The sequence below is a fragment of the Fukomys damarensis genome, unplaced genomic scaffold (assembly GCF_012274545.1).
Source record: "Fukomys damarensis isolate Sample0158 unplaced genomic scaffold, DMR_v1.0_HiC HiC_scaffold_27, whole genome shotgun sequence".
NCBI classification, from domain to species: Eukaryota; Metazoa; Chordata; class Mammalia; order Rodentia; family Bathyergidae; genus Fukomys; species Fukomys damarensis.
In genome coordinates, this window is record NW_022900939.1 from 24,778,026 (window position 1) to 24,790,776 (window position 12,751).

General features: G+C 43.1%; 2 protein-coding genes across 2 annotated transcripts in view; one reads left to right on the plus strand and one right to left on the minus strand.

The window, feature by feature from the left end:
- CUNH11orf95 (chromosome unknown C11orf95 homolog) overlaps positions 1 to 541 on the plus strand; it is a gene marked incomplete at its 5' end in the record, with an annotated part of 3,578 nt that extends 3,037 nt beyond the window's left edge. The window contains one exon of the mRNA XM_010636187.1: positions 399 to 541. Coding sequence (XP_010634489.1) covers positions 399 to 541 — 143 coding nt within the window. The remainder of the gene's footprint in view (positions 1 to 398) is intronic.
- A 2,450-nt stretch (positions 542 to 2,991) lies between these two features.
- Positions 2,992 to 12,751, minus strand: part of Rtn3 (reticulon 3) — a 60,428-nt gene continuing 50,668 nt past the window's right edge. The window contains exons 5-10 of the mRNA XM_010636188.2: positions 11,322 to 11,529; positions 8,817 to 8,955; positions 8,342 to 8,411; positions 7,844 to 7,890; positions 7,031 to 7,089; positions 2,992 to 5,064 (exon numbers count right to left, since the gene is read on the minus strand). Of these exons, the coding sequence (XP_010634490.1) occupies positions 5,019 to 5,064; positions 7,031 to 7,089; positions 7,844 to 7,890; positions 8,342 to 8,411; positions 8,817 to 8,955; positions 11,322 to 11,529 (569 nt within the window). The 3' untranslated portion in view covers positions 2,992 to 5,018. The remainder of the gene's footprint in view (positions 5,065 to 7,030; positions 7,090 to 7,843; positions 7,891 to 8,341; positions 8,412 to 8,816; positions 8,956 to 11,321; positions 11,530 to 12,751) is intronic.

Here is a 12,751-nt window from a genome sequence, read left to right on the forward strand (position 1 = left end):
TGGCCGGGCTGGGCGGATCTCCGGGCCGAGGCTCTTGCTACTTAGGGGTCTGAGCTGGGAGGGACTCTGCGGGAGGCGCCTTCGGATCTGGATCCGCGCTCCCCTCGCAGGGCCCCACGGTTTCCGACCAGCCCGAACCCCGAACCCTCCCAAGTGCTAGCACTGAGAGCTTCCAGCCTGAGCCGCGCCCCTAGGCGTTCCTCTGCCAGGACGGGATGGGGGGCGCCGTCTGTCAGTATTAGGGCCGAAGGAGGGGAAGCGGTGAGGGCAGGAAGGACGCGCCGGCTCCTCGCCCTGGCCGGGGGCCCAGGTCTCGGTGGCCTTGCACGCCAGCATGCTGTCCTCCTGGCTTGGGGCTGCTGGCTGCCCTGCCCTTACTGGTATTCTCGGCCTCCTAGAGGCCCAGACCGCGCACTGCGGCCCAGGGCAGGAGGCGGGGCGCTGGGTCGGGCCTGCTGTGCCTGACCTCGGCGGCTCAGCGCTCGGGTTGCTGCCCCGCCCGCCCGGAGACAGTGCAAAGGGATTAGCACTTTTTTCCTAGGCTCCTCTCCTACCCCGAGGGACTCCGTTTACCCCTAAACAGAATCTGGCGTTCTCGGTCCAGCGCCAGGTCTGTCCGAGTTCGGGGCACAGGCGGTCCCGCGGTTGGCCTGTGTCCCCGCCCCTCCCTCTGCCCCTTTGTCCTCGGTAGACGTGCCACCCGTTCTCAGCTCCCGGGGCCTGGGGCCTGGGGCCTGGGCTCCCTTTCTCTTCTCCGCAGCCGCTCTGGGCTCTTTGGGCCCGGGAAAGGGCCCTGCGACCTCCCAGGCAGGTCCGAGAGGGATGTGTAGATTCATTCTCCCGTGGAGAACAGGCAGCCCCGAGATCAGGCCCTTTTTTTGCTCTTTGTATTTTATTTTGAAACTGTATTTAATGCTTTTATATGAAGGGAGAGGGGCGGGAGAAAGCTGACCCAATCACCCTTAACGTGCAAATGTCTTATTTATTATGCGTGTATCAGAGATAAGCTGTGAGGGGATGGAGGAAGGACCTAAGTGCAGGAGACCTAAGAAGCGGAGATGAAAAGGATACTAAATGTCCCAGACACTCTGGCCGCCTCGCCTCTCTGGGTCCAAGTGTTGGGAAGCCATTGTGGGGAGGCCAGGGGATGAAATCTGGTGGGGGAGCGGCCCTCCTGGCTGCTGGGACCAGAGGCTGCCTGGGTACATGAAAAAGCAAGGCAAAGAATGAGTCCTTTGTCTCACCCTTCCAGGTCAGAGCCCAAGGTTCAAGTGCCTCAGGCCCAGTCCCCTTGACTTCCAGATTGGGAGTTGCATTTTATATTACAGGTTTTATAGCATTTTTATATAATTCAAGATTGTCAGAGTTGGATGGGACTCTGGAGATCATTAGTGCTACCCTTCCCCTTTCAAGGACAGGGAGAATTCCAAAGCCCAGAAACCAAACTTACCACACAGCTAGGTAGAAATAGAACAAGAGCTAGAATAAAAAATCTTAACTCCTAGTTCAGCGTTCTTTGCACTACACCACATTGCCTCCCGATCTCTGGTGTTAAAGTTTCCTCACCCGCCAGGCCCACCAAGGAGTGAATGGCACGTGTTGGCCCTGCAGGCTCCACAGCACTCTTCTGACCCCTGAGGGTGGCAAAGAACTGCTGACCTCTGGTGGGACAGTTCTCGCCCTTGTAGGCCTCAGCGGAGACGGAGACGGGTCAGCAGCCCCTGGCGGAAGTCCCCCCCCCCAGCAGGACCAGCCTAGGGCCCTTGTGTTCATTGTTTTGGGGCCATCAGGAATTAGCTGAAAAGTGAATTCTAAGTCTGGAGTTTCTGGGTTTTTGAGACAGTATTAGCAATTCAGAACAGAGACTAAGGGTGGCACCAGGCTGGGCTCTGCCATTCTTTTACTTTTCCTTCACGCATAATGCTTTCACACCTAGAATGACTGTTTTTAACACTGTCCATTGAAAAACAGGCAAATTGGGGCAACTGATTCTAATGACCCAAGCCCATTGCTGAAGGGAGCAGGTTAGGAAAGCTTCTGCCCTTGACAGGGAGGCTTGAGGCTGTGTGGATGTCTGGTCTTTATGGAGACAGCTCCAATCACTACAGTGGCTTTCAAAGTGAGGCTTCTGGGCTGGTAACATAATAGGAACTTGGTAGAGGTATGAATTCTTGGGCCATCCTGAGCTTGCTGAAAGAGAAACTACATGGAGGCCATAAGTGCATTTTGACAGGCCTCCCAGGGGCCTGGGGCAGCTTAGGCCATGGCTAGGACTGCTGAGACTGGGGGCACTGATCCCTTATGTGACTGCAGCCTCACATTAGGGGCAGGGTGTTTGCTGGTCTATCTCTAGGCGTGCCTCCTTGTCATCTCGGGATTTTGATATGAACAGGTGAAGTTTTATTTTATTGTTAATGGTATGCTTGCTATTATGGCCAATATGTAAATGTTACTCTGAACACATATTTATATACCTACCATGTTAGTGACACTATCCCAACATTTGTATGTGTATTTGTGAAGTTGTTTGCATCAGTCATTTAAAATTTTTTTCAACCTAAATTTTCTAAGAGGTATGTTGAATAAATTTTTAAAATCCAGCTTGAGTCACAGCAGCCTTAGTTTTGGGAAGAGCAGTGAGGAGTTCCTGAAGCAAAAATCTATATGGTGAATGATTCAATTTTAGTGGCTGCTTGTGGCTTATAAGATGCTTCATGTTGCAAGCCAGGAACCCGTCCAAGCTGGCGTGAGTCTGAACCAGACCCCTCTGGCCCCTCTATCCTTATCGTCTTTTTCTTGAGCTCCCCCTCTTAGAGGTCCTCTATTTTCTTTCAGAAACCAAAATGCACAGTTGTGCTCTACTATGGAAATCCCCCAATCTTGGGAGTCCATATAAATTACATTTTAAAGCCTCCAAAGTGAAGTGAGGATGGGGGAAGTGGAAGCCTTGTTCTTTACCCAAACTGTGTATAAAGAATAAAGTTAGGAGAATGACACCACAGTCATTGTGTTCTTTATTTTTAAATTAACCACATCAATTTGCAGTTTTACAGGAACCAAGATTCAAGCTCCTTGGGTGCTACTGTATTTTTATGTTGCACGCATAGACACGCACACATGATTTCATCAGTAATTTATCCATAGGTTTTTCTTAAAAAAAAAAAAAAGATTCCTGCATGGAATAAAGATCTCTCCAATTATCTCAACACAGCAGCAACAAAAGAAAAAAGCCAGGTATGGCAGCTTCCAGTACAGAAAGAGGTCCTTTGGAAGGGGACCACCAGTGCATGACTTCTGGGAGAGCGAAGGATCGCAGTGGAGAGTGACTTTCCTACTACACAGAAAATCAGTCAAAGAATTCAAAAGGAAATGAGGCTGAGAAAATGGAGTAAGGCAAGGGCATCTTGTACTCATTTAAATTCCTAAGTAATTTTCCAAAAAGTAGAAAGAAAATTCTTTCTACCACTTTCTAAGAAGTGCAGTACTCTGGGACCATCAAGTATTGTAGCCTTTACTTAAAAAGTCCTAGCTCACAATCCCTTCTGAATGGGCAGGATTATGAGCTACAATCTGAGAACTCCTGCGACTACTTCTGAGTTGACTGACTTCCATGTGGAAGGGCAGGAAGAAACTCAGACCTAGTCCCATTCCACATGGCATCAACACAAGTTCCTCTGCTGTCCTTCGATTGTACGAAATCCACCAACACAATCTGGCCCTGCCTGGTCACCCTCACCTAAAACTGCTTGGAAAATACTCTCCAAAGGAGCACCCTGGGCCACGGCAGAGGTGCTGAGCCATTTTATGAAAATGGAACGATTCCTCACAATAACATATACCCATAAGATATCTTCAAAGCAGTTAAAACTCCACATGGACCACAAATACACACGATCTCCTCTCAAGCCAGCCTGGCTTTGGTCCTTAGGCTAAACTGACAGGGAAATAAATGCTAAATATGCAGCATGTGAAAAGGAAGTGATAAAGGATAAAAAGGCCTTTTGTATTTCTGTAAGTTCATTTCTTGAGAATGCCCCCACCCAGACTGAGATAGTATTAACAATAATTGGGGAGCACACATGCAGATTATTTTTTCTCTAACAAGTTTACAGCAGTGTACAGCAGTTACAGACATTTATTTCATAATAAAAGTACAACCATATTTATTAAACTCAAGTTGAGGTGGGCAAGGAAGAGAGGGGAAGCACACTTGAGAATATGTTCTCCAATGAAAGCTAAGAACTGGCATCCAAGAGAAATGAATGACAGGGTTACCTCCCTCCCAGCTACTGGAGCCCTTCCCTCTAGAGAAGAGCAGCAGAGGGCAGGCAGCCCAGGCTGCGCTCCTGGCCCCTGCCCCTGCCCCTCCCTCCCTTCACCTATCCCAGGTTCTCTTTCCACTCTTACTTCCAGATTTGTGGGAATCAGGAAATACCATTATCACCTATAAGTTATTCAGAGTTGAAAGTTATAAGAGGAGGAATATTAGGAATAGCTGCTCACAGTGTGAGGCAGGAAGATGGGACTGGAGGGCCTCCAAAAACCCAAGGGAAGAAATCCCACTCCTGACCTCAAATAGTTTCTTCATAAGTTAATTATTTTGTAACTTAAAAATAAGGGTGAAACCACAACGGGTGCTGCGTAAGACTAGTTCTTTTAAACTGGATAGAAGGACCTGAGAAATTTATTCTAGCATTCATTTTCTCACCTTTGATTTCTCCTCTTTCATGCTACAGGTAAAACCTCTATCACCATTAAGGTATGATTTAGTCTACTAATTTGATTCTTTCTTTATTCTTTTGGGCTCTAAGGTATCAGTTCTTTTTCCAATCCAACATTTCTTGTGCTTGATACTGAGGGTAAAGAGAAAGGAGGGAAGAAACCACCAAATTAAAAAAAAAAAAGCTTGGAATGCAGGCTCAAGCTGACACTGAGCATGTTCCTTCATGGTACAAGTAATGAAGTTATAACTATTAAATGATGTTTTAGTAACTGTTGCGTTTCTGGTTTCCATGTGCTTATTCGGCCTTTTTTTTGGCGATTCCAGGGAGTTTTGCTTGGATTCTATGAGAAAAATGAAAGAAGGTAAAAACATAAACATTTGTTCTAGGTTTCTATTTTCACGGTGATGCTAGGAGGTGGTCTTGACTTACTGCGGCAATGTGCAAAACATAGGGATGGGTGAAGAGAGTCAGGCTACAAGCTGTTCTGGTATCTGCCTGGCATGAACCTGAGAGGTGCACAAAGGAGCCCTGTTCCTTTGTTCACTGCAAGGAATCCTGATGTCTTTCAGAGGGGGCTCCAGAAAATGGAGGGACCCAGGCACAATGACTGCTGACTATGTACTACACACCAGCAGGGTCAAAGCACATTTCTATGGCTCTGTGAGGCGCAGAAAAAGGGACTACAGGTCACCTACCTACTAAGGCCAGAAACTAACTAGAAGTCAGGGTGATGGAGGCATGGAGGAACCAGTAGTCCTGGTTCTCAGGACTAAGGATCTGGTAACAGCTCCCAGCCTCTGTCACAGGACAGCAAAGCTGTCCTTATATCTGTCAAAGAGGTCATTCAAACTCCACAAATGTCACAGCAGGCCTCCTAGGTCAGATAACACTGGCAACCAAGGTATCAGGTCTTAAACTGAGCTACAACCATCTTTCCAAATTAAGGAGGATAAATAGCAGCCAGATAAATATTTGTGCTCATTTAAAAGCAAAAAAAAAGGTGAAGATTCTGGCATCAAGCCAAACCCACCTGGATATATTCACTTTCCTTTTTCAGTGTTGAGGATAAAAGGCAGGGCCTCATACATGCTAGGTGAGTGCTCTAACACTAGCTATTCCCAAACTATTCAGTTTCCTGGAAAAAGCAGTGAAATCTGGGGTGTGAAAGGGATTCAAGCAGCACAAAGGGGATTTAACAGTCTGTGGTACTTTGTTTCCTAAAGAACAGCTGAAGAAAAAAAGGAAGAAGGTTAATATTTTAATTCAAAGTGTTGGGTTCATATTATTTGCTATAAATAATTCAAATAAAGAGACCCTCCTTGATAAAGTGAGTCATAAAGATGCTTATTAATATTTTGTTACTTGGTTTAAGTATTCATTGGTTACAAAAGGAAAACAGAAGGATATGTAGTCTTAGGAAAGAGTCAGCTTTTTTTTTTTTAAATGTTGAGCAGCCAAAAGGTCATGGTTTATTATATCTGAAGAAAATTTTAGTAAAGAGTTAGCTTTAAAGCTGTTATTTATTTACTGAGAGAGGGGAAGAGTTGGGCTTGACATGGATATATATGTAAAGCGGGGAAGACAGGGGCAGAAAACTAAGAACATTTTTAAGAGTTAAAATTGTCCTAATTCCACAAGTCCATTTTAATCTAAGGTACATAGGATTTTAAAAAATAAGCAGCTAAAATAATTTTCAGTAAAATAAAAATATATTAAGCAAAGTTTTGAGGATGAAAATTACTATCTTTGTCAACAGTACTTCACACAGGGTACTAAAAATAATCAGGGGAGTCTGGCATGGTGGCAGACTAAGCTTGGGCCAACCTGAGAAACTAGATACTAGTTAAGACTCTGTCTCAAAATAAAAAATAAAAAGGGCCAGAGATTTAGCTCAGTGGCACCAGCACCTGCCTGAGTTCGATCCCTGGTTCCTCAAAGAAACAAACAAACAAATAAATGGGCCGAGGATGTAGCTCAGGGGCAGGCCTTGGGTTCAATCTTCCATGGGGGGTGGAGAAGAGAGAGGGAGAGAGAGAGAGAGAGAGAGGAGAGAGAGAGAAGAGAGGGAGGGAGGGAGGGACAGAAATCAAGGAAAACAAGCACCTATCATAGTGAAATGTTCCTAGATGTACTTACTTTTTTTTTTTTTGGTTTTTGAGACAGGTTCTCACTATGTAGTTGAAACTGACCTGGAACTCACTATGTAGCCCAGGTTGGTCTCAAACTCACAGCCATCCTCCTGCCTCAGCCTCCGGAGTGCTGGGATTATAGGCATGTGCCACCATGCCTGGCTTAAATGTACTTACTTTTCAACAATTGCCTTGGTCTGATCTCGGGCAATGCCAACGTAGTGATCAATCTGGGTCTTTTAAGGAAGGAAAGAAGACTCAGTTGTGGCAACACATATATTAACAATTTTCCTAACAACACTGTATTTTTATCTAACCACTGAAGAATATTCTCAAAAGTGAAAAGAATACCCAATTTTCAAAAGTATTTTTAAAACATGTAAGTTCCGACTTCAAATTATGCCATAATTTGTTAAGAAGTGAAAATCACTCATCTTTTACAGAGATAAGGATAATTTGGTAGGTTATTTCCTTTATTTTTATTTATTTAGGTTATTTCCTTTAGAGACACTGACTGGAGTCTGAATTTTCTGAATACTAAAAACTGTGTGTCTTCTATAGTCACAAATGTGTTATAGCTCCTAAGACCAATTTATTTAATATCAAAGCCAAAAAGTCTGCTGACAAATGGAGTAATAAAAAAATGACTTCAAAGCATCCAACATCTCTGCACACATCATTTCAGAGTATAAACATCCATTCATGCTAAATCCTGTAATAGCCTACAGTTAAGTTTCTTTTTAGACACTCAGCTTTTATTCATTAAGTATTTAAAAATTCATTTTTTTGTATTAATGCAATTGTGATAAAAACTCAGATGGCACACTAAGTACAAAAAGTAAGTCTATTTCCTACCCATATATATTCTAGGTATACAATTTCTCTTGCTGGAAGAAACCACTGTGACCAGTTTCTCATAAACACTTGACTTAAAATTAACTGAAACTAGCCATACATCAACGGCAGATGTGATTTGGAACAGATGCCTACCTTGTACTTCTCGTAGACAATTGGGACACTGAAAACGAGCAGCTCAGCTGTAAGAATCATGGACAAGGCAAGTATGAATACGAGTCAGTTATAAGTCTTAAGACTCAAAGTAACACACGTGCTTCCTCATGAAATCTATGGAGACAGATCTTCCTCAAAATAAGGACAGAAAAGCTAATTTATAGTACTGTAATAATAAACACAAACCTCTCCAAGTACTCAGCTGCTTTTTTTGTACCACAGATAACAATTTCCAAACTATGGGGCTCTATAAATAAGATCCTTGTATTTAAATTAAATCTGGGCAACTCTCCTTTCTTTACTTCTACCTGTTTAGAAATTTCTTTATAACTGGGCCCATTTAGAAGAACTGTGACCACAAACACAAGTTCCTCCAATACCTATTTCAGTCTCTGTAGATATTAAAAGCAGGGCATCCTCTTTACAGGCTTACAAATTTCTTCAAAGAGCACAGAAACACTTTCCATGCCACCTTACCAAGAATCAGAAGGGTGATTCCATTAAAAACGGCACCAACATAGGTCATCAGCCACATGAACACAGCCAGCTGTGAAAACCACGATCAGAAGGTTAAGCAGGAATAACCACAGGGCAACATTCAGACTGGTATCATTCTCCTCTGGCTAGGTCTGCATAAAGCAGCGATGTAGACATAATTTCTAAAAGAAGGTTCCCCTACCTGCACTGCATATCTGAGGTGTGTGAGAGAACCCTGAAATTCCCAGGTGGACTGTAACTGTGCTGCTGCTTATTGTCATCACTGTTCTGATGTTTGTTCTCTGGCAGGAGATGGCAGCCTTCTCTTATTGACTCCTACACCTCCATTTTTACAGGTCGATGGAGATAAACATATGTTCATTTTTTTCTGATAAAAACTTATGCACTATTTTCCCTCTGAATTGATGCTTGGCTTTTCTAAGTCTGACCATCAAAAGCTGTAGAAACAACCAACCTTCAAGGAGTCAACCAGATCTTCCACCAGAAAGAGACGAATGATGAGCTTCAGGGCCCTGTTGACATGCACCATTGCAGCATTCACGTAATTATGGAACGCTTCCGAGGACAGGGTAATGTCCAAGTCCAAGTAGGCTCTTCCAGGAAAAGAAACACCAGTCATATGTCAGTACAGCAGCTCTTACAGAAATGTGTACCGGCATTTTCTGCTGTCACGGAGAACAATACTGTCAATTTAGTGAGCAGAGGCAAAAATGCCACCTATGCTCGTGGACGTGCTTGTATAATCCTAGCACTCAGAAGGCTGAGGCAGGGGCTGGGGATTTGGCTCAGTGGTTCCACTGCCTGACTCGCAAGCTCAAGGGCCCAAGTTTGATCCCCAGTACACACACACACACACACACACACACACACACACACACACGCACACACACACACACACACACACAAAGGCTGAGGCAGGAAGACTGTAAGTTTGAGCCCAGCTTGAGCAACTTAAAAAGTCTCTGTCTCAAAAAAATTTAAAGGGCTGGGGACGTAGCTCAGAAGGCCCCAGGTTTGATCCCCAGTATCTTAAAAAGAAAAGCCGGATACCTGCAAAGTATGAGACAGTCACTCACAAAGAAATAATTATCCTACATTATGTCTCACTGGATAAAGCCATACTTTGTTTATGCTAAAACTTCACTAAATTTTTATCTATTTACCATTTTGGAAAATCACATCTGCATTGGTGATAATATGGGTAGGTGCCAAGTATCTACGTCCTTAGGTTTTTCTGGTACAGTCCTTTCAAAGCAATTAAATACTGACAGAAACACCTATTGCTCTGTTAGAAGTGACTTTCTATGTTATCCCATCTCTATAGTAATTGATCTATATATTTTGAAATATGTTTATAGATAAGATTATATCATCTACACATTTTACTTCAGAATGATAAACGAGGCTTTGAAAATGTTTGTGAGAAAAACAAAAAGGACAAAGATAATGAGGTGAACTCTATAGAAGAAAAGAATATTTGGGTTCTGTTCCCAGAGGCACTACTGAACTGAGATGTAACCATCGCTCATGACTTGCGAATTTACTCAGTGTTTACTGAGTACCTACTGTATACCAGACATCCTGCGAGATGAGATGCCAGGCTGTCAGGGAAGGTAAGGCTGTTTTCACATCATAGAGCCTACAGTCTTGTGGGAAAAATGGCAAAGTAACAGGCATGTTTTTGCTTTGTATTTAATGAGAAAATATTTAATATCAATACAAAAGATTTAAAAACTAGATACTGTAATTTTTAAAATAAGTTTTATTTTGTTCTATCCCCCCAATCCCTCATAGGTATTGCAATTAGTACAGATTAACAAAACACATTTTAGGGGTACATAAGTGTCATCCAAAAAGGGGGAAAACTCATTAAGACATCTGAGCTTGTAAAACAGTAAAATTTATTTTACTTTCATTCTACAACTACTCATTCATTAAAATTAATTTTCAATGCTGCATATAATTTAAGCTATTCTTTCTATTTTCATTGTAAGAAAGTTCAAGCAGCAGCAGGGCAGCCACAACCTATTCTGTGATAGTCCTGACAGATTACAGCAAGGTCTCTTCATGAGAATATGAGTTTTAAAAAGTGTCATTTCTAATGTTCTGGTAAAACATTTTTATGAGCCAAGAATTTCAAGAGGGAAAGTGTGAAGAAAATATTCGTAAAGTTACAGCACCATCAGAAAAGCTAGCAATCAGATCCTGGAAATGCCTTGACCTACTGACATCAGTAAGCCTTGCCTCTTGGACCATGAAAGCTACACATGAACTAAGAAGGAAATCAGTGATAAAACTGAGAGTCAATACACTGAGTTCAAAATTTTAAACCATTTCAAGACTTAACCATGTAGGCTCAAAGGAGTATATGGCCAACTGACTGCTGTATTTTCTGCCGTTTTGATCTACAGACATCTCTGGTGTTGAAGCATGACCATCTAGTTTTGTCAGCAAGTTCTTGATTCCTAACTGGGCCTCCTCTTAAGGTGATCACAATATCTTCAGAAAATGATTCATGTTACCAGTTAGTTGCAGGAGGCCCCATATATTTTTGTAACAAAAAATATGGGGAGTATTTTGAGACAGAGTTGTGCTATGTATTCCAAGCTGGCCTCAAACTCAAGGTGATCCTCCTGCTTCAGTCTCCTCAATGCTGGGATTACAGGTATGCATCACCACACCTGGCTAAGGCCCTGTAACTTTTCTTGGTGGGGAGGGGTTGAAAAAGGGTCTTGCTATGTAGTTCAGGATGGCTTTGAACTATGTAGCCTGTGCTGGCCTCGAACGCACAGTGATCCTGCTGCCTAAGACTCCTGAGTGCTAGGTTTATAAGTGTACACCAACACACCTGGCCAAGTCTGCAACTCTTGATTTTTTAGTCAGGTCCAATTTTTAGACCTGATCAGCCTCATCAAACCCATCCACTAAAATGTGTAATGTCCCTTGTAATACAACTCACTTGAATGGATGGCCTTCTTCTGACTTCTGCACAGCTTGGATGACAGACTTGTAGACTCTGAAGCTGATTGTGACAGAGAGAAGAGCCAGGATGAGGTAAGATACCACACTGATGACACTGAAAGCTGCCAGGGAAAGCAGCATGATCAGCGTGGTGCCAAAGACAAACCCAGTCTTCTTCACATCTCGCCAGAAAATCAGATCGTGCGCTGCCAGAAGAAAGACAACGTAAGTCACAGAAGCCAGTGTGGCCCTCTGGCTGTGTTTTACACGCTTGGGGGAGCATTCTGCTAGTACAGAGGTACAGGTAGGCATACTATTTCAAGAGAACCTGTTACTCTTTCCTTTCCCCCCTGCTACTGAAGTCTACTGGAGTGAAGTGTCAGTAACCTTAAATGTTCTTGAAGGAAGGATGACAGCAAGGATGCAAGATCTTGCTAACTACTGATTAAATTAAACAAACAAGCTGGGTGCAGTGTATGAGCCTATGGGATGGTCACTTGAGCCCAGGAGTTCAAGGCCATCCTTGGCAATACAGTGAAACCCAGTCTCAAAAAACTAACAAACAAAGCCTATAAATTGATCAGATCAACACACATATAAATTGGGGTAAAGGTGAAGAAAGTGGTGATAAAAACAGAGCAATCTTCATTAGTCTTAAGTACAAGGAAACAATGGTCATGGGATTAACCTGAAGAGAACTCAGGAAGAATTATGAGTAGGGGACCATGCAACCATCCAAACTATAATTTTTTTTAAACTTCAAGAGATCTGTATCTATTTATATCTATCTATCTATCTATCTATCTATCTATCTATCTATCTATCTATCTATCTATCTATATGTATGTATGTATCTCCCAGGCTAGCTCTAGCTCTATGCTCTTGCTCTCAAGCAATCCTCCTGCTTCAATCTCTTGAGTAGTTGGGACTGCAGGTGCACACTATCATGCTGGGTCAAACTTACACACACACAAACACCAATGTTCCCCCCTAGCCTCGGTACTGTGGATTGTACTCATGACCTTGCACTTGCCAGGTAGGCGCAGAGCCATTCAGCTATATCCCTGGCCCCAAACTTTTAATACATTTAAAATTGAGTATTTAAAAGTGTGTGGGGGGTATTATTTAGCTTAGTGGTGTTATACCTGTCTTGCAAGTGCAGGGTCTTAAGTTCGATCACTGGTATGGGGGGAGGAGTAAGTGAAGGCACAATAATTATGTCTAGAAATAGGTGTAAACGAAGCTCATCCCAGGCAATCAGATCTTAAAGTTGGGCATGTCCAAGACACTTCAAACACTAGACAGCAGTAATGCAAACGACCTCCAACCTAGACATTACCATTTGCATTTCAATCTGTGAAGGCTAACAAGCCCCACGGTGACTTTCATCCCAGAGAATCTGCATGCAAAAAAAAAAAAAAAAAAAAA